A 19,951-nucleotide genomic window follows, 5' to 3' on the forward strand; every position below is an offset into this window, starting at 1 on the left:
TAGTTTGTTGTATGCATACTCATCGTAACAAAACAAAAACAACACCTGACATGATGGTACAGTCCAGACCCAACCAAGTAACATTAACTATACAGATACTATAAAGTGGCTGTATTTTACAATAAATGTGCACAGCATTATCTGTATCCAAAGTGTGACCCCTACCTGTCGAGCCAGGCCAGCAGGTTCTTGGCTGCACCAATTAAATCCACCACTGAAGTGAGGAAGTCATTGGGTAGCCTCCGGGACGCTCGTCCATCATAGTGTCCGCCCCTCCGCCGGCCCAGGATGAAGTTCTGGAGGTTCTTCGCTGAAGCGTTCAGCTTGTGGGACAGAGTCCGGAGGTTTTCTGTCTCTAGGCCATAGTTCTGGAGGACAAACATTGGATTGTTAAATAACCTAGTATATTCTACTGATGTTTTCTCCAGTATTATAGTTGACACGGTTAGCCCTCAGTGTTACTTGTAATTCCAAATTCAGGAGAAAAAAAATCTTTTTAACACTATTTTGAAGATTAAATGCAACCAATTATGTTTCTGTATAAATTGAACATTTTTGAGACATATTTTTACATGGGTTAAGTTAATCAGTCCTAATTCAAATGTATAAATCAGTACCACATGACTTAGGGCTGGGCGTAGATTGACTAAGGAAGCACTATTTTACCTGATGATGACTAAATATTGTAGCACTCCCTGCTGATGTAGAAATCTGGGGACTTACAGCTCGGAGATATATATATATATATATTATCAGGATGAAATAAAGAAACAGTGATAATTATCGTTTCATTTATTTATTGATATTTAAACTGCTATGCCTGTTACGTCAATAGCAGCGCGACCGGCTACCGTAATAATTGTAGTCTGGCGCAACATGTTTTTTTTCTCATTCATGAAGTTAAAATTGGGGACATTTTCGGGGACAGCTTTAGCCGGGGGACAGGTCTTTCAAAACCTGGGCTGGTCACCCTAAAAAACAACCAGCACAGCACCTTTTATTTGGCACAGGTCTTCTCCTTCTGCTGCTTCACTTTTCAGACCTTTCCATCTCGCCCAGGCCTCATAGTAACGCAGTCGCACCATGCGTGTTTTCAAGCGCTACTTTGAAAATGGTCCGGTCTGAAACAGCGTCTCATGCCGCATCGTTCCACATAATCAAATATACCGGTATGTCGGTATATTCAATATTTCTAAATATCACAACAACAACAACAACAACAAAAGACACGACTCTCCCTTAAACCTGCATTGTTAATGTACCTAATATTTTCTTCCCTTGATAGCTAATAGCATGGCTAGCCTACTACTTGCCAACCACAAAGAGATACAGATTTATCCTCTCATCTAGTTGAAAAGCCAATAAAAGGAATTTCCCAGAATGACCACAGATTTATAAAATACTATACCATTACCTAATATTTATGTCTCCTGTCATTTATAAATGACCATTCTGCGTGGAAAGAACAGAAATTAGAGCGGCTAACATTAACTGCAGCCACTGTCTGCCCTCATACAAGAGCAGCAAGCTGGTGTAGTAGCCCATTACTGCACGGTGACCCTTTTAAATAAACACACACACAGATCCACTGAGCCACATTGCGCTCAGCGTCCCCAGGCACCTCAAGTCATGTCCTGCCTGACAGAGCCTGATTCCTGCTGACACAAAAGGCTCTACACATACACATACACACACACACACACACACACACACACTCATGACATCCTTGTATAGTCAAATGCAAAGGCTGAGCTAGACATATCTATTCCTCCTTTGCCTCTAGATCTATTCTACACAGTCACGACCACAGCGACTACAAAGGAGGGAGGGTTTCACAATGGCAGCAGAGAGAGAGGGAGAAATGAGGCAACTGAGGAACTAAAGAGGCAGAAGACAAGAGGGATAGAGAGAGAGAGAGAGACGGAGGGAGAGGAAGAGGCAGAGAGAGCAGCCGGCCATGCATCCCACTGAAACTGGGTCATGCATACGGCGTTCAGAGTAATCTTCCTGTGTGAATGCAGATGTATACATGTACTTGGAGTGTAGATGTTTGCACAGCTGTAATTAGGCCGTCATACAGTTCCATGTAACGCTCAGTGTGCAGCACTCTCCATGGGGGCGGGAGGCTGAGAAGAATCAGGGGGATAAAGCCCTGCGTTGACTGTCTGAAGGGCTGTATGCGCATGGAAAAGGAGAGAAGTAATTTAGCAATGCGTGCACATGTGTGCCTGTGCGTGTCAAATCAATACAGTAAGAGAGTGATGCCATTAGAGATCTACCCCCCCACCACCGTACACACACACACTCCACACATTCCAGTCCTCGTCAATGCGGTTGCCATAGCAGCCATGTGTGGCCTCTCCTCCACGCTGTTAATAATACAATTGCTCTCGCTCAAACATCATTTATGACACGTTTAGGCAAAAACGGTTAGGCTTTTCCACCCTTTTCTCTTTAGTAATCATGAGTTCTGTTCCACTGTATATTCACCGGTCCTCAGTATCGATTCATCAGGAGAATATTGATCGAGCGCGTGCTGCTTTCTGCTTGAAAGCTACGGCTTCAGTCCTCAGATCAAGAACATGGTTTGGTGTGGGTTTGCATAACAACTACATTTTCAATTTATACAGAAAGGTTTTTATTATTATTATTATTATTATTATTATTGTTGTTGTTTTTGTTGTTGTTGTTGTTTATCAAAAATCAGGCTACTAGTGGACATTGGATTTAAAATGAATTATTCTTCATTGTTAGCAACTCATGTTTAGAAACAGAATACAAATCCTAAAGCTGTGTGTGGTTTGATTTGTTTGTAACGACCTCTTTTACTGTACGTGACTGCGCCGAATCCCTCGGAAAGAGGGAGAGAGAGAAAAGAAAAAAACATTGAAAAAGCCATTAACCAAAATGTAATGAAAACAAGAAAGGAAAACAGTCAAGAGCCGAAGGAAATTTTCTAGGTGTGAGTGGGTGAAATTGTCAGACAATAATAGTAGGTGCTCTCTCTCAGAGTAGAGGGAAACATCTGAGGGCTTTTGTCTAATAGGCTCAAATGTGAAAATAACAAGAAATAGAAATGATGGCTAAATGATATTAACATAACCTAGGAGATGATGAAATTAGTTAGGAGTCACCTCATCTGTGTGATGAAGTTACAAAAGGAGATGGAGACATGACACGCAGGGCTTATACTCACAAACAGTCACATAAGATTATCAGCTATGTGTTATATTACTAGATCCTACGTGTTTCCTTCAGCTTGATGTATGCATCTATGACAGAAGTTTGTTTTATCTTGTTTCCCCTGTTCTTTTTTTTTCTCTATATTCTCTGTTTCCACCCAGCTGGCCTTCGGCAGATGGGTCCCTCCATATGAGCTGGGTTCTGCTCAAGGTTTCTTCCTGTTAAAAGGGAGTTTTTCTTACTACCGTCGCCCACAGGCTTGCTCTGGAGGTTGCAGGCTGGTTTTTGTAAAGCGTCTTGAGACAATTTGTATTGTTATTGGCGCTATATAAATAAAACTGAATTGAATTGAATTGATTAAGTGTTACATTCCTCACAGTACAGATGTGCTTGTCTGCATAGTAGCCTAAACAGACTTATTGGAATGAGGCCATTCCTATTTCCCTGAAGGAAAAATTAACAGAACTTAACTTAAAATTAATAGAAATTAACAGAATCACGTACACAAGTTATTAGACTTAAGAAGAAGTGGCCCCAAAATAGAACCTTGGGGCACGCCACAAGGATTTATTTCATGTAAAAAGCTCATCTCAAACTCATCTAATGCATACTTGGAATTATTGATGCAGTTTTTTAGTACATACATCTGTAGTGTTGATACATTTTAACTTCATATTCTGATTTTCTCTTATTTTATCCTTACATTATACCCATTTCTCAGTACATCTTGCTGAAAATACAGTACCCACATAGAAACTCGCTTAGCATAGATTTGATTGGATATGCATAAAAGAAAGGATTTTTTCTTCTTACATGAACAGCGAGGCTGTCAGCACTCGAAACTTTCATTGATCCAAGACCACAGAAGCTCCCTTTTTTTTATTTACTGCAGAAAGCCCAAAGGCTGAGCCAGGGCAACCAAGTTTTTCTCCTCCTTTTGATGGTTTAGTACAGCTAATGATAAAATTGTTTGTGATTTGCTTTACCAGCATTGCTACAAGTAAGCCTGACTGGGAATGAAGTGAGCAGAGGCATGATAAGACAACTTGTACACCAGCCAAAGGTTTAACCAGATTATCCAAACAAATTAAAAGTAATTCTCTTAGCTTAGCTCTTAGCTCCTTGCAGAAATAAACTCCGTGTGCACAAAACCTAACAACAAATTAAGCATTAGTCAGTTAGTTTGTTTTGTATGATGCTTTTAAGTGCTGCATTTAAGTTTTTCATCCCTGGGTTTATCTGATGGCAATAAGAGACAAATCAAGCAAACTACAAGTTGGAAAAAGGGGTATTATCCCTTAATTTACAGCAGCATTTTTAGATTCATCTTGTCCATTTGGCGCCCCTAAATGTGTGTGTCCACTTCCAGGACATATGGTGATTGCTACTCTGGGACACTCATTCCCATGCTGGAACATTTGAATGAGAAGAGGAGCTGATTAGCGCACACAAGCATGCACGCATACACACTCATGCAGACATTCAAACAGCTCCAACTAATCCAGCCATGTGTGCCCGGGAGATAAGGTGCATCCTGCATACTCTTTCTGCATACCCTCTCCCCCCCTCTCTCTTCCTCTCCCTACCTCTCTTACCCTCGCTTCCCTTCCCTCTCTTTCTCTCTCTGGGAGAGTAGCACCTAATTCCCCCCCTAATTCCCTAATCCTGAACAGGGCCACTGCACACATAGTCAGCAGTGACCGAGGAAGTACACATAAAGCAGGGCCAAAATGATAGAGGATTTTTTTCCCAGACATTTCTTAAGACAATATCAATAGCTGGTGGGGGGAAAATAAACAACAACTAATACAGAAGTCTTGTTACCGGTGAGAATTTGTTGTTACTGATTTTACACAAATATAAAGCTTAATATGATTTTAACAAGTGGCTATATTTACAGTCCCACTGTTTTTGGGGACAGTTTTTCCCCCTCTCTTGTTATACAGCTACGCTGATATCTATTTTAAATCTTGGTTTCACAAAACAAAAGCGGCCACCAGAAATGATCATACGTCGGGTTGTCTGAGCAGAAGCGGTTGTGCAAACGCTTTCCGGAATAAAACTGTGTCAAAGAGAAGTGATGAAAGAGAAGCGATGATGAAAGAATAAAAGTAGAGTCACACCAGTAAGAAAGACAGAGAAATCCATCTCTATCTATGTGTCAATTATAAGGGATGGATGAGCTATTGGCTAATTTGGGGGCTAATCTATAAACAATTGTGTTTGGTGGCTGCTAACATGCTAACAAGTGCCTTCCTGCTGGACAGGCGCAAATATATCTCAGAGTTCCTTACGGTTTGGGCAGACAAACATACAGTCTCATGCCAGTTCAATAAATCTGTAACATAAAATAATATATTCAGGACCCGCATAAACATTACTACTTCCTCAAGCGTGTCCAACGAGAGACACAAAACCAGCAGCAAAAGAGTAACAGAAGCTGACCAGGGCACAGAGGAGGTCGACAGCTTCCAAGATGAGCTCCTGATGTCCTATTCTGGTGACGCCGAGCTCTTCCAGCTCCTGATGGGTGATGTGCAGCAGCTGCTCTCCCCCCATCTGCTCCCGCTCGAAACTCTTCACGTACTGCTGGAGACAGTCGTCAAGACCTAAGGAGAGTACAGACAGACGCCGTTTAGGATGCGCTGATGTATCTGTCTTCTGTCAGCGCGTGTAATGCCACAGCCGTAAATGACCAAATGTTTCTGACGGATTTCTCCCCAGAGACAAAACAAAAAAAGGGAAAAAGTCATTAAGAAAAAACATTCCTATTGTATCAATGACTGATAGGAATAGTATGAGTTTCCGCTTGCCATATTGTATCCTGATTCCTTGTTAAGAACTCAAAACAGCATTCAGGCATCAGTACAAACTCCCACACAGATGCAAAAAAACAAAAAAAAAATGTGCCAAATAGAAACCAGAGACAAACTGCCCAAAGCCAGATATCTTTTAGATACTTTACTGGAATTAGCTTAAAACTATCACCTAGAAAACATATCAGTTTGCGCAGTTTGTCTTTATCTCATGATCAGCCTGCGGCACTTTAATGAAATTCCCTGGCTTTTACACTAATTTCTCCGTTTTCAGAGTGAAAACTGTGAATTTCATGTTCATATTCTGTATGATTAATGGTGTGGCCGGTACACACCTAGAAAGATGTGAGTAATATACTGTATCGACGTATGACTTTACGCCGTTACGCTGTGGATGCCATGCTATGCAACGAGCCAATCAGCTGCACACAGGCAGCGGTAGGTCCGGGATACTATTGATCAGTAAGAGCCTCTGGCTTTGTACCAAACGAAGTCAGCAGAAAGCACATCTCCCCACAGACCTAATGAACAAGGCTGCTTGAAAATGAGCAAACACAGAACAAAATAAAAAAAAAAATAAAAAAAAAGAGCACAAGAGGAAGCAAATCCATGCATGCACACGCATACAGCCACATAGAAGCACAAAACACTAGACTCGGGCCCCTCCACGAACATGCTCTTCAAACACAATCACACATACAAATACAATTACAACTACTGCTGTTACTCAGGGTCTTGACGCCTCTGCAGAGGCATGTTGTTAAAGCCGAGCGGAGCTGTGAGGAAAACACTGATGCCCAAGGGAAGCAATGCTGACAGAGAGCAGACAGTGTGGTAGCACCTTAACACAGTCACCACACACGTGCGCGCGCACACACACTCATGCACGCTCACACGCACACGCGCACACACGCACGTATGCATTCGCCGCAAACGGCACACCGAGAGCAAGAGACACAACAGACAGAATATAAGCCTGCTGTTGCTCTGAGTGACATGTAGAAACAATCCCCTTACATACAGCCCAGCCGAGACGTTTTAGAGCTAATGCATAAGGGACCATGAACTGTGGCGACACAAAGTGAAAATTGTTTAATGGAACACATTCCCCGAGGAGGAACTTTGTGCTCCACGCGTTAGCACGTGTTTCACACATAATATCTCAACGTTGCCACATGGAAGGCTTGGCTATTACACACCAAGTAAGTGAAAACTAAACCTGTGAAATCAAGTGCATGCACGTGATGACAGGAGCATACGTGATTTTGGTGTCATAATCGGGGGAAACTACATTAGGATGTCTAAGCAGTTACTATCCACTCAAGTATTGTATGTAGAGAGAGAGGGACAGACCTTGCACTTTACTTAAATATGATTATTAATACAAATATATGTTCTCAGGGTTTGAATTTCCATTTACTCTGCTACATTCATTTGCAAAACTAGTGACACATTTTTAAAACATAACATATTGTTTTTAGGTTAGATATACAACATGTACGACGTTATTACTCTTGCAAAAATGCTAATGTAAAAATAATAATAATGTAACATAATATAATTTATATATACATTTCATATAGTTATATACACTCTCCATTTTAATGAATAATAGTAAAAAAAAAGCAGTAAGAATCATTTATATTGAAAATTAGATTTCTAATGTGTCGTAATACACTACATATTTTTCTAATGATACATCAGTTGCAGTGTTGGTTGCTCTTTTTTACGTGGATGGTTATAGTGTGATATGATAACCGAGGCTCATCTGAGTGAAATGTGTTCTCTAGTTTGAGTTTTCTACTATTTTCTTCTCAAACTGAAGGCCCAGCAGCTGCATAGTGTCGGGCCTCAGGGAACACGAGGACATCAGAATGGAGCCTTGCAGCTAATAACTATCATGTCTGGACATGAGACACCTGACCCTCACTGTGAGAGACACGAAAAGAAAAAGAGAAAAAATAAAACTCTGACGGCCACTGATGACTGTTTCCCAGATGGAAGTCTTTATGTCCAGTCCTGAGACATGCGAGCAGTCTGTTCCAAACCTGTGCCGTCCTCTTATTTTTCTCTCCCTCTTACAGATTCTAAGTCTGTTCCTCCAACTGAGACCATTTTACAGGAGCCCTGTCACACAAGGTGACCCATCGCGGCTTATGTCCCCCGTAATCTGACTTTATCTGTGAAACAACGACAGTATGATATCTACGTTCCACAATTATGATTCTGCACAAGCGGATGAAGTGTGCACGAAACCTTTAGGCACTTTAGTTCCTTATAGATTATGTGAAACCATCAGGGGAGTGAGTCTGATTGGCACAGAAAATTCACTGCAACTTGTCAAACATGTGAACAAGTGCAGACGTAAGGAACTGCCGGAGAAAAACAAGGATTCCTGCGACTGGAAAAGGTCCCCAGACAGCTGTGATCTCAACATCACAGTGTCAGTCTACAGTTACATGAAGCGACCGAATGAATCCACACAGCAACCTTCCCACCTTGAAAATGCATAGGTAAATATATAAGAACATTCAAAGAAATATCAGGCATTTATTACATTATTATTGAATGCATGCTGACTTCTGCTAACTATTGTACATTTATATAAAGAGATTAAAGAGGACTGGGTTTGACAAACACCACTTCCTCTGGGAAAGCCTCACACTATAGCTACCGAGTGACTCTGCAACACATGCACAAGGGGTGGGGGGGATGAAAGGGAGTCTGTCATTCTCTTTCCTCCCGTTACTATACGAACCGTCGTTTCAAACGCACGTCGGTACCGATTTGCGAAACACGCACATGCATGGAACACGCACGCAAACAGGCGAGCATCCGCACGCACACAACCACAGCGTGACACACAGCTGCCGTCCAATCAGATGAGTCAGAATGCCCCCCCCCCACCCCCACCCCTAGAGGACAAACAGCTGATCTGGGTTCATCTGCTGAGTTCATGCTCCAGCTTGAAATAGCACACGGCGCTCGCAAACACACACAAACGAAACACACAGGGGTCAAGTTTCCCCGCACTGCACGTCGCCACGGAGTTAAAATGTTGCAGATATTATAAGTCCAGCTCTCCGGCGTCGGTTGCGTCCGGCTAAAACAAAAACCATTTCCATCGCCCGAGCAAAGTCCTCGCATCAGACTGCTGTCAGAGTTCACGGACACTGCAAAACATGTGGAAACTGACCTCATCCGTCTGTAGGCTGTGCAGCGTCTTAATAAAACAAACTAGTCCTGCAGCTGAAATAAAAAAAATAAAATTAAAAAAAATGATTTTGCGTGAGCCGTGTGTCGTGAGCTTACTCTAGTTTCCTCCAGGAAACACAAACAGACTGGGGAATGAGATATTTTAGTCATAGTCATTTGAAACATTAGCAGCGTGTGGAGCTCTGCCCATGTGATCGCAGGCGCCTCTAAAGGTGTTTCCTCTAAATATTGCGTTTCCTAATAGAATTCAGGAACTTGTGATTCGCTCAGGTTTCTGCACCTTAAACACAAAATGTGACCAAATGTGCCAAATGTCAACGGTCTAAGTGACACACTGACTGTATCAATGTACCTGTCCGCCGGTTCACCTTTTCTTGTCTTGGGCAACGTCCTTAAAACTGTACGCTGCTGTAACAAATTTACCCACTGCGGGATGAATTAAAGGATCATCTTATCTTATTTTGCAACATCAAACGACACTCCCACATTCTTGTGAGATGTGTTGAAGGGAAAGCGGCTCGGCACTTTTTTCTCTTTTGAATCTGAGATGAATGAGGGCTTTGTTTAGCCTTTATTAGACAAAACAACCTCAAAATAGCCTCAGAGATTTACAAAACGTGAAACCTCCAAAACTTTAACATCTGATCGCATTCCTGTCAAATTCGGAGATTGCGCCATTTGCATTTTAGACAGGTTTTTAGTTTGTGAGCTTATATCTGTATCCTGAACTAGGTATTTAGCAGCTTTAAGCTCTACCATCTACCATCATTTGAAAAATAAACACCTCATGCAAGTGTTTTTAATTCATTTTTGACATGTTCGAACAGGCTTGGTTATCTGATTCCAGTTTTAGGATACGCATCCACAATATTTTTCCCCCAGATATGGTTCTTTAGGTTATTTCATTACACCACAGAGCAGATCCCGGATGTCACAGGTTTAACTAAGACAAGTTCCAGTGACCCTCTAAGGACGTTCACTGACATATCATTTTACAGGTTTGATGGTGTGATAAAGTTACCACATAATTAAATATTTTATTTCGTGTTCAGTTATCTAAAGGTTGACTACGATAGCCCTTTTTTATTATCAGGTTTATATAAGTCCCTTATATGTCCACAGAATTAGTAAGTGCAGTTTCAGCTCAAAATACTACACAGGTAGTTTATTCTAACATGCACTGTGCTTGCAGCTTTAGACGCTAATGAGAAGCTTCTGGCCACACCCCCTTTTTCAAAAGAGGACCTTGACTTTGCTGCAAGTTGCACTTCACAAATTTGAACCAATACTGGACCCGGAGGGCCTCAGATTTCGCAAAACTGAATGCAGCAAGTTTTTTCGCGAAGGCTCTCAGTTTAGGGAAGACATTTTGCCGCTCATCTGAGTAGCTTCTTGAGTTCTGAGAGACTGGTGGGAAGTTGAGGTTTAAATAGGAAACTCTGTGGTTAAAAACCATCAGAAACTTGCTTCACTTGTTTGTAATGGCAGATCATATCTCAGTCCACCTCCTCTGTTGGCTTCCTGATGGCTTCCTTTACTCCTCTCTCAAACCATCTCTCCTCTCTGGGTAAGCCAGAGAGTAACCCCATTCACACCTTCAGACCACAGCCTCCCACTTAAAAAAAAAAAAAGAGAGAGAAAGAAAGAAAACCTGGTAAGGACTCTTCTTGGCTAAATTTTCCTAGTAGTTTTTTTGTTTTTAGATTTGAATGACTTTGAACTTTCCTGACAAAGAATACAACACATTGGGCTCTGGTTTCAATCTGAATGTCTACGCAGTGCTCTGTGTTGATTATACAGATTTATTATCTCTCTTTTTTTTTTAATCCTCAAATCAGTCGGGTTTGATACTGAACTTCAATAAAATGTTATTGTACTCCAGCGTCTCTAGGATGTTTTTTCTTGCGAGCGAAAGAGATCTCTATCAAACGCGCTGAAGGATCCCTTGATCCCGACCATCGCCGAGTCCCAGCGTGCTGAGCCTTGAGCGAGCATCTCATGTTGACAGCTTCATCCACATTTCATGCAATTGCCTCCAATCTTTTCCTCTTTCCTGAGCAAAATAAACCCCTCCCTTCCTGAAACACGGGGGTTGCCAGGCAACCGGAGCGAGAGAGGCCTCCGAGCAGAAGTGAGGGATCAGCAGTTGCTGCCCCTCAGGTCCCTGCACTGATGCTAGGCTAAGGATCGCACATACGCACTGTAAGTACACACACTGTTACGTGCATATGCCTCCAGTGCGCTAACCGAAAGCTTCTTGAAGGCGACAAATATAAAATAATAATAATAGAAAAAAAAAAGAATGAAAAACTTGCACACAACCTGCTTTGCTGCTCGGTTAATAACAGTCAAAAGTGTATTCTTTTTTTTCAGGCCGTGTTCGGATCAGACTGTAGCCTGGGCGCATAATAGCAGTGACAAGCAGCAAAACACTCCCCCTGTCCCCTCGCCTTACCCTCATCCACGGGATTCCTGCCGGAGTAAGTGCTACAGTGAGTGGGAAGAAAACGCACAACACCCACTAAAAATATTCCTACTGTGAAATATTCATCACATCATGACAGAATATTCTTAAGACTGTGCCATTTTAACTCCCCACTACATAAGCATTCAAGTGCACCACGGCCGCCTCTCTGTAGAAAAAAAAAAAAAAAAAAAAACAGCTAGCAGGGAGGAGGTGTCAAGAGGCAATCTGAAGGAACAGGAAGAAGGAAAACGGGGTCAGCCTGAAAAGAGCAAGGAGTTCAGAGGCAGATCTCGACTCTGAGGACCTAACCGACCTGAAAGAATCTCAAGTGACTACGGTCATGCTGAAAATACAATCGAATGTTAACATGAACTTTAGCTTTACCTCGCAAGCCCTGACCGTCCCCAGTGTGACCCATTTGGCCCATTTGGGGACATAATATTGAAAGAAAACACACAGGAGGATGCAAACAGATGTGGAGAAGCAAGCAATCCCTTATTGGAGAGACGAGTCTTTCACATATTTATTGATACTCGTCTGTACTTGTTTGTGTATTGTTTTTACCTTTGCTCGCAATCTCGTCTGTTCAGCTTTTATTATACATTCTTTCCTTTATTAGATCTGTTTTATATATTGGGTCGGTTGGGCTGAACCGCCACAGTGCTTAGTTTTGTTCTTATTTATGTAGCTCATATTCAGAACGACAGTAAAACCTGGAAACCTGGTAAATAATCCGATCAGCCACAACATTATGACCAGGAGAATTACATCACAATTGACCATCTCGTGCCGATGCAGTGCTCTGCTGGGAAACTTCTGACCCTGACATTTGTGTGGATGTTGCTTAGACATGTACCGCCCACCTAGACCAGACCAGACCAGACATCCCCACTCATAGTAGCATAGCAATGACACTCCTTGACGACAGCGGCCATCCCCAGCAGGATGCAGTCTGACACAGGCACAAAATGGTTTAGAAGCAACTCAAAAAACAAACATGAAAAACATATTATTATAGTATTTTTTGCTCAGGTTCAAGTATTTGTGGGATGCATGTAGGACCCAAAGACCCCCCCATTAATAATATTATTTTGCTATTCACCACAGGAGGAGAGAAGCTCCATGTCTATTCTCTGATTATTCACAACTGGTTTGGAGGCACAAGAGAGACATACACAATATTAGAAAGGTGGACATATTTTATGCCTGATCAGTGTATACACACATGTTGACATTAAAGCTGCTCTAGTCAGTATTCTTTATATTACTAATGAATCCTAGTAACTAACCCACAAAATACCATCACATACCAGGCTAAGTCAGTCCTACATAATATCTGCCGTAGTTTAGCATTTCTTTTCTCTCTCTCTATCTCTATTGTTCTCCAGCCCCCACAGATTCACTGTTTTGGCTCAGAGTTACAGGTTTTTATTCTGCACGCCACACGTCCACAAATCCACAAATGATCAACTCACACAAAGTTAGCAACTAGCTAGCAAACATTTTAACATTTAGCAGCTAACAAGGACCTGTGCATAACATAACCGTATATTTGCTGAGTGCCTCAATACCTTTTAAAAGAGATATAATAAGGCAAATGAATACTTAATGCAGGTTTAAACGTGAAACGGTCTCTTCTTTCGCCTGATCAATTAGTGTGTTAATAGCCTTCATATAACACTTAATGTGTACCGAAACATTTTTTCCCCGAGTTATTTTTGTAACATTAGAGCTAATAATTAGTGCCATAATATCAAGGATTTATAGAATACATAATATACAGTATTTAATCATTAACAACGCATAGAGCATTAGCCCTCTGGCAAATGCAACCAGTCTATGAATTACAAAAAACTACTGCGATACCATCAATCTGAATCAACAGCGTGATTCTGAGACAGAGCAGCTCAGCAGTGATACGAGTTGTAAAAGCTAAGCTAAAATAAGCTAAGACAGTGTAATACAAAAAGGATAAAGATGGGGTTTAAATTGTTAATTCAGCAATTAAGAAATTAATTATAGTTTTTTTCCCCCCCTGCATCTAAAGCTCTCCAGTGACCCTGTCTTCTTAACATAAGACCTCATGCGGGGTCCTTTCCCACAGGTTTAGAAACTGTTTGATCCTAACATTTGCTGTTGTAAAACTGCAGTCCCGGAACAACAGGTGCAAACTCGACCCAGTGAAGCCCATGCAAACATCTACACATGCACGCACACACACTCACACAGGCCCCTCTGTCCGAGCGGCCGGATAGAGCGAGCGCTTTGATATGATGCCCACTCCATCTCTCATTCTGCGCACCGCTCTGCCATCGCCTCTGTGCTCGTCCCCTCTTCCTCTGTCATGCCCATCTTTCCCCTCATTTCCTCCCCCATCTTAGGCTCTTCAGCCTTTCTTTCATTTTGCTTTGCACCTCCCCATTTCTGAATCCACGTCCCTACTCTCTCCTCTCTCTCGCTCTCTCTCTACGCTCGGGGCCATTAAGCAGGAGGGGAAGCTGTTGAGTGTGCGTGTGGGTATTTTATACGCGAAAAGCACACGCATGCCTATGTGCGTCTTCATGCGTCTGATTGTGTCAAGATGTGCACCCGGGCATCTGTGCGTGTTGCCGTTTCCCCATCTTATGACATGTGCTGTGACTCCAACCCGATCTGATCTGGTTTCCATGGCTACCGATGCCCCACTTAAAGCTGCTGCTCCAGAGTTTGTGCGTCTTCGCATGCGTGTCGGTTTGCGCACACGCATGCACACCACACAGGCCAGTAAACATGTGCATTCCTTGGAGTGCACGCGTCCGTGTGATCCCGCATGCAGCGCTCCTCGCCTGCTTTCTCTGCATTTCGTTTGAAGCAGACGGGTAAAAAAAAAATGGAGGACAGAGGAGTTTCCTCGGTGCATGTGCATATGTGTGCTTCCCCCATAATAAGGCATTCTCTTTAATCTTTAATGCAGCTGAAACTACAACGAGCACATAGTCGGAGCCAGGGGAAGTGTGTTTTCCAACACTGACTTCCTCACCATGTCAGCGGGAGACGAAATCAGGGGACACAGTATGGGCTAATAGTAAACACGGCCCTCCCCAGGAGACTCAAACGAGTAAATTAAGCAGTAGGAGGATACTTTCAGCAGAGAAAAAGAAAGATAGTAAAGTATAGGCCTACCCTGCACCAGTGTTAGTTCGTCGTCCATATTGTTAGCCTAATAGTATGATAGCCTAAGTCATATTTGAACATTTTTAGCAAGCACATTGGTGTTTTTATTGATATTGTAACAGTAAGTCAAACATGACTTCGGCAATTATGCTGTTAGATTAAACATATAATATTGGTTGATTTTAGGGTTCTAGAGATTTCGGGGTGCTTGAATGTCAAACTACTGTGTCACAAGGCTATCACTTAGTTATATAATTTCTGCTATTGTGCTGATTTCTTTGTTATCTTATGTTAGACGAACCAAAAAGAAACATTTTTTCTCATTTTTAAGGGTGCTGGGATGATGTTTAGGGGTGCTTGAGCCCAAACCCGGGCTAGACACGGCTATCCATTGAGACGTGGACATTTCCAACAGATAATGAGCTGAACTTCAACTGAATACGCGCATGCTCTCAGTCATTCACAGTCCCCTGCACTGACTGAAATGTCACACATCACCATTATTTTGAGATTGTTCCCATGCATTATCACACACTGAGGGAAATAGAGATTACTGCAGGAAAAGGGGGGGGGGGCAGCCTTATTCATTTTCCTGTCAATGTATGCATCAGGAGGCTGCCGATATTTCGCGCCTCAAAGCACAGGGTGATCTTATGAGGTACGCACGCCGCCGACAGCAGATGAGAAGTCAATTTTCCTTTGTTGCCTCACACGTTGAGGCACAGGTTCGTACGCGCCGCGCTTAGCACATCAACCGCGTCTGCACACACCTTCGGCAGACACGTACGCTCGCGCATAGAGGAAACTCCTCCGGTGTGGGTGTTCAAATCAAAACAAATGCTGATGAGTCATCTTTCTGTGAGCCTCACCAGTGTTCTGCTGCTGGAGCAGTCCTCCTACAGCAGCGGGAGATACAGTACGCTTTGCCTGGTAGCTAGCTGTGTCAGGTTTTCTCAATAGGACTGCAGAGTATCACATCCCTCTGTCCTATATTCTTTCATATGACAGGAGTGGGCTGTTGAGGAAAAAAAAGTGATGCTGTCTGCAAGACCTGAGCTCATGATTTTGCCTTTTCTGGAGCACTATTGAAAGATGAATTCCTTAAAAAATGCAGCCTTAAATCCTTTGATGAACGTCCAAAAGCTGTCTTTGTAACTCAGTCTGTCTTATATTAGTCCAAGCTGATGCTCTCACAAGACCAACTTAAATTATTTATTTGAGTTATCTATTTTTACTGCCTACTTTGTGTGCTAATGTTTTATGTACAAAACATCATTTTAATTTACTTTGAATAGCATTCAGTAAACTATTTTCGGCCCACATATTTTGTGTTGAGTGTTGAGGCTTCTGTTGCTATAGAAAAGATTTAATTTCGCTGGTGCGCCGGCTACTGGCTCATCCCTGGATAAGATCTTTGTTGCTTTGCTCTCAATAGACAAATACATAAACAAAACATTTCAATAACCTGAGAGCACCGGCAAAAAGAAAGCACTTGCAAAAAAGCGCGGTGTTTGCATCATGAAAGAACAACTATTGTGACCCACTACACCTACTGTAAATAACAGTTATACGCTGCAACCTATTTAAAAGATGTGGGTGAGAACAAATGTTCGCTCTCTGCGGCACCCATGTGTCTTCTGTCTGTTCACTCATGGCAAGCGCTATAAATCACTAAAAGAAGGTCTCGGTGTCACTTCTCTGTGAAATAAATGGTACAAGACTACTTGGAAGTGAGCGAGAGAGATGAAGAGCTTCCAGCGAAGAGGCCATAGTGAAGCCTGTGTAAGTGCATCTATTAACACCAGCCTTATCGCCTTTTACTCATAACAAAATAAGATCTGAGCATGAGTCTGTCACTGAGGGTCTGCGTGCGAAGCTGGAAGAAGGGGAGGGAAGCTTCACGAGAAGAGGGACGTCTATGAATTTCTCAGCGGCCCGTTCTTAATGCGAAAGATGCCGACGAGAGGGATAGCAGCGACGAGATTAATGTTTTTTGTGGTTTATTTGTCTTTGGTTTCTCTTAGACTGCCTGGGAACTTGTGCATTATCGGATTATTCTCCGATCACAATTTGACAGCTGCAACAGATGATTGTGAAACTGGAAAACCAACGTGCATCACAACATCTTTATCCAACAAATACAGACTTTACATGCCGCTTTTCTCCCAAAATAAACCTAAATTTCCTGCAAGAGCAAGACAGGATATAAGTAATTTAACTTGGAGAAGCTGCACATAACTTTCATGTGATGTATAACACGTACTTTTAACTTACCTCGGTGGCCCTAAACTGGCTGCGTGTTTGGAAGTAGCTTTTGCTCAGAGGCATTAAAAGCTCCGATCACTTGCTGTCTTACACATCCTGAGTACAAATATTTCTGTAAGCCATTTACACACTCAGCGTGAGATGTCAAAGAAGCTAAACCAACATTTTAATGTCTTTTTTTTTCCATGTTGCAAACCACATTCTGCCAAGTGCTGATAAACTCTCCAATAAGCCGAGTGGAGACCGACCTTCCCAACACTCCACAGATGAGATGCTGTACCTGTGACTCCACTGGCCATGGTCAAACCAGGAACATCTTCCTCCAAATAATGTCTCACATGCGTCCAGAGGCTCTATAAACTACCATGACTTCTGATGTAAGAGATCAGTGCTTTAATAACGAAAAGAAAGTAGTGATCCTGAAATCTCATGAAGCACATGAGATCAGAATGATATAAACATATGAACATCAAACACACACACGCACACGCACACACACATAGAAATATAGACGGAGAGGGAGATTAAGAGAGAGATAAATATTTAAATTAATCACTGCGTGTGCGAACAATACTGACACAAAATCACATCTATTACACTCCTGTATTAGTCTGAGTCATCAAACAGGTAGTGATTAAGTCATCCTCTTAAGTAAGGGATTGCGGACTCCCTCCCATCCCATTTCCATTGTCTGTCACCGGGCCTACCACAGTTTCTCTCACAGCTCTGTAGATGACCAGAGTGTGAGAACAGCACCTACCACCGAACACGCACACGGGCACACGCACGATTAGAGATTACTCATTCATACTGTCTGTTTGAAGGGACCGTGTCTTGTGCCAGCAAAGCGAGCAAGATAGAATACATGAATAAAATAAATAAATAAATAAATAAATAAAGCGAGTGTGATCGCTGCGTTTGCCTTATAAGGCAGGCGGCGATGCGCTGTCCACGGTGCTGAAACCGACTGTACGCCTGGCATGGGGAGGATGGGGGTGGTGGTGATGGGGAGGGGGGGGGGATACATGCAGCTATAACTACATTAATCATACGTGCGCGCGCATGTTGGCACACGCACATATTCACAGCGAGTGGTGATATCAGCTAGAGGGCATGTGTCAGTGAGTGAAGATCACATATCTTCCACATTCATTGATGAGACCTATTCTTCTGCAGCTGCTGATGGCAGCAGCAGCAGCAGCAGCAGCAGCATCAGCCTACGGGCTTGGTTTGAGAGAGGTGCGCTCTCAAGCAAACGAGATGACAGAATGCTGAGCCCCCAGACCCCGCTTCTTGGGGACATCCGTTTCACTGCACCGGCTCACAAGCGTTTACTCTACTTTAGTGACTGGAATCACTCTCGGAGTCGTCCGTTGCATCGGCTGATTCCCCCACCACGTCAGTCTGCAGGTTTGGGATACGGAGAGCACACATGCACAGAGTGTGGCCCTCCGCTGCTCAGCACCCCCCCTCCCAGCCCCCCCTCCCCACAACCTGCATCCCCATTCTAACCACAAGCAGCGTGAACGCCAAGAGCCCGACTCAATCATCCAGTGTCATTACCTTTCATCCAGTCCAGCACTTGCTTTGGTGTCCATTTACTTATAGGTTCCATAACCAAAGCCATGGTGTCACAGTCTCTCCGAGGTGAACGGCACAGGACTCAATGCGGGCGACATAAAACGACTTGTCAGTCACATCTGGAAAGACGGAGCGGTGGTTGAATCTGAGGAAAAGGAGAAGGTTGTCAGGTTTATTCTCTCCATCAGAGCATGGCCGCCTGCAGAAACGGTGAACGGGATGCGGTGGTGCAATCCACGCGCACACACAGAGGCACACACACACGCGCTCTCTCTTCTCCCTCCCTCATCTCATTCCCTCTCTCGCTCTCTCTCACTCTCGCTCTCTCTCTCTCCTTTTTCCTCGTGCCTTCCCGCCAGCAGCCCGCGCGCTGTGAGAAGTGGATTCGGTGAGCGCGAGGGGATGGAGCGACCCCTCCCCTCTCCTCTTTTCCTCCCGCCCGCCTCGCTGCAGCATCACTAGGGCCACCACTCATAATACAGGCCAGGGAATGGTGCAACGCACACCATATAGGGAGGATCTCTCCACGTCCCCCTCCCTCCATGCCTCACACATATGCATAAAGAGAAACGACTTTATGCAAAAAATAACTTTGTGACCGGAGAATACAGTACGCACCAACAATATCACAATAAATAATATAGAAACTGCAGTAGGTTATATGGAGTGCTCAAGACGTATTGCGTATGGAAATATCGCAAAAGCGACACAATTGTGTGTTTTTTTCCGTGTCGAAGGAAAGAATTTGACATCATCAATGAACGCCTTTGCAGTAGCATGTCTGACATCACACGGCGGGGTGTCATTTGGCCGCTTAACTTCACCGTCCATGCATGAGCAAACCAGCATCAGTTGTCAGGCGCCACTGCTTAGTTCAAGCTGAGAGGAACAGCGCCCCCTGCTGCGCACCTGGCACACAGGTGACGTCATGGATTAAGGCAGCATCCCCTCGACAGGGAGACGCACACACAAAGAGAGGGGCACACACACACAGACTCGTGTTTGTCTCCTTGAAAGGACCTGACATTAATATAATGCAGTCCCTAGCCCCTAACCTGAGCCATCTCAGCTAAGTGCCAAACTCTAACCTTTACCCTAGAATAAAGGCTTAACAGGGCTGAAAAAAACACTGAAAAAGTTGTGGATCACAGAGACGACAACGCCCACGGCAACATTAGTAAGCCACCACAACTTAGTAAAAACTAGAACACGCACCACCACCACTCACTTCATTTATAAGTCAAGTGAGTGGTGGTGGTTTGACATCTGG

At 43.3% G+C, this 19,951-nt stretch overlaps 1 protein-coding gene across 4 annotated transcripts in view; it reads right to left on the reverse strand.

Annotated features, from left to right (window-relative positions):
* Nucleotides 1-19,034, reverse strand: part of si:ch211-26b3.4 (connector enhancer of kinase suppressor of ras 2) — a 63,107-nt gene extending 44,073 nt beyond the window's left edge. For all 4 annotated transcript variants that reach the window (XR_007112899.1, XM_047585917.1, XM_047585918.1 and 1 more), the window contains exons 1-3: nt 18,664-19,034; nt 5,629-5,792; nt 166-368 (exon numbers count right to left, since the gene is read on the reverse strand). Coding sequence is in view for 3 of the 4 variants with exons in the window: in XM_047585917.1 (XP_047441873.1) it covers nt 166-368; nt 5,629-5,792; nt 18,664-18,727 (431 nt within the window). In the remaining variant the exon portion in view is untranslated. The remainder of the gene's footprint in view (nt 1-165; nt 369-5,628; nt 5,793-18,663) is intronic.
* Nucleotides 19,035-19,951: the final 917 nt, after the last annotated feature.

This window comes from Mugil cephalus, chromosome 5 (genome assembly GCF_022458985.1).
Source record: "Mugil cephalus isolate CIBA_MC_2020 chromosome 5, CIBA_Mcephalus_1.1, whole genome shotgun sequence".
In the NCBI taxonomy this organism is placed as follows: domain Eukaryota; kingdom Metazoa; phylum Chordata; class Actinopteri; order Mugiliformes; family Mugilidae; genus Mugil; species Mugil cephalus.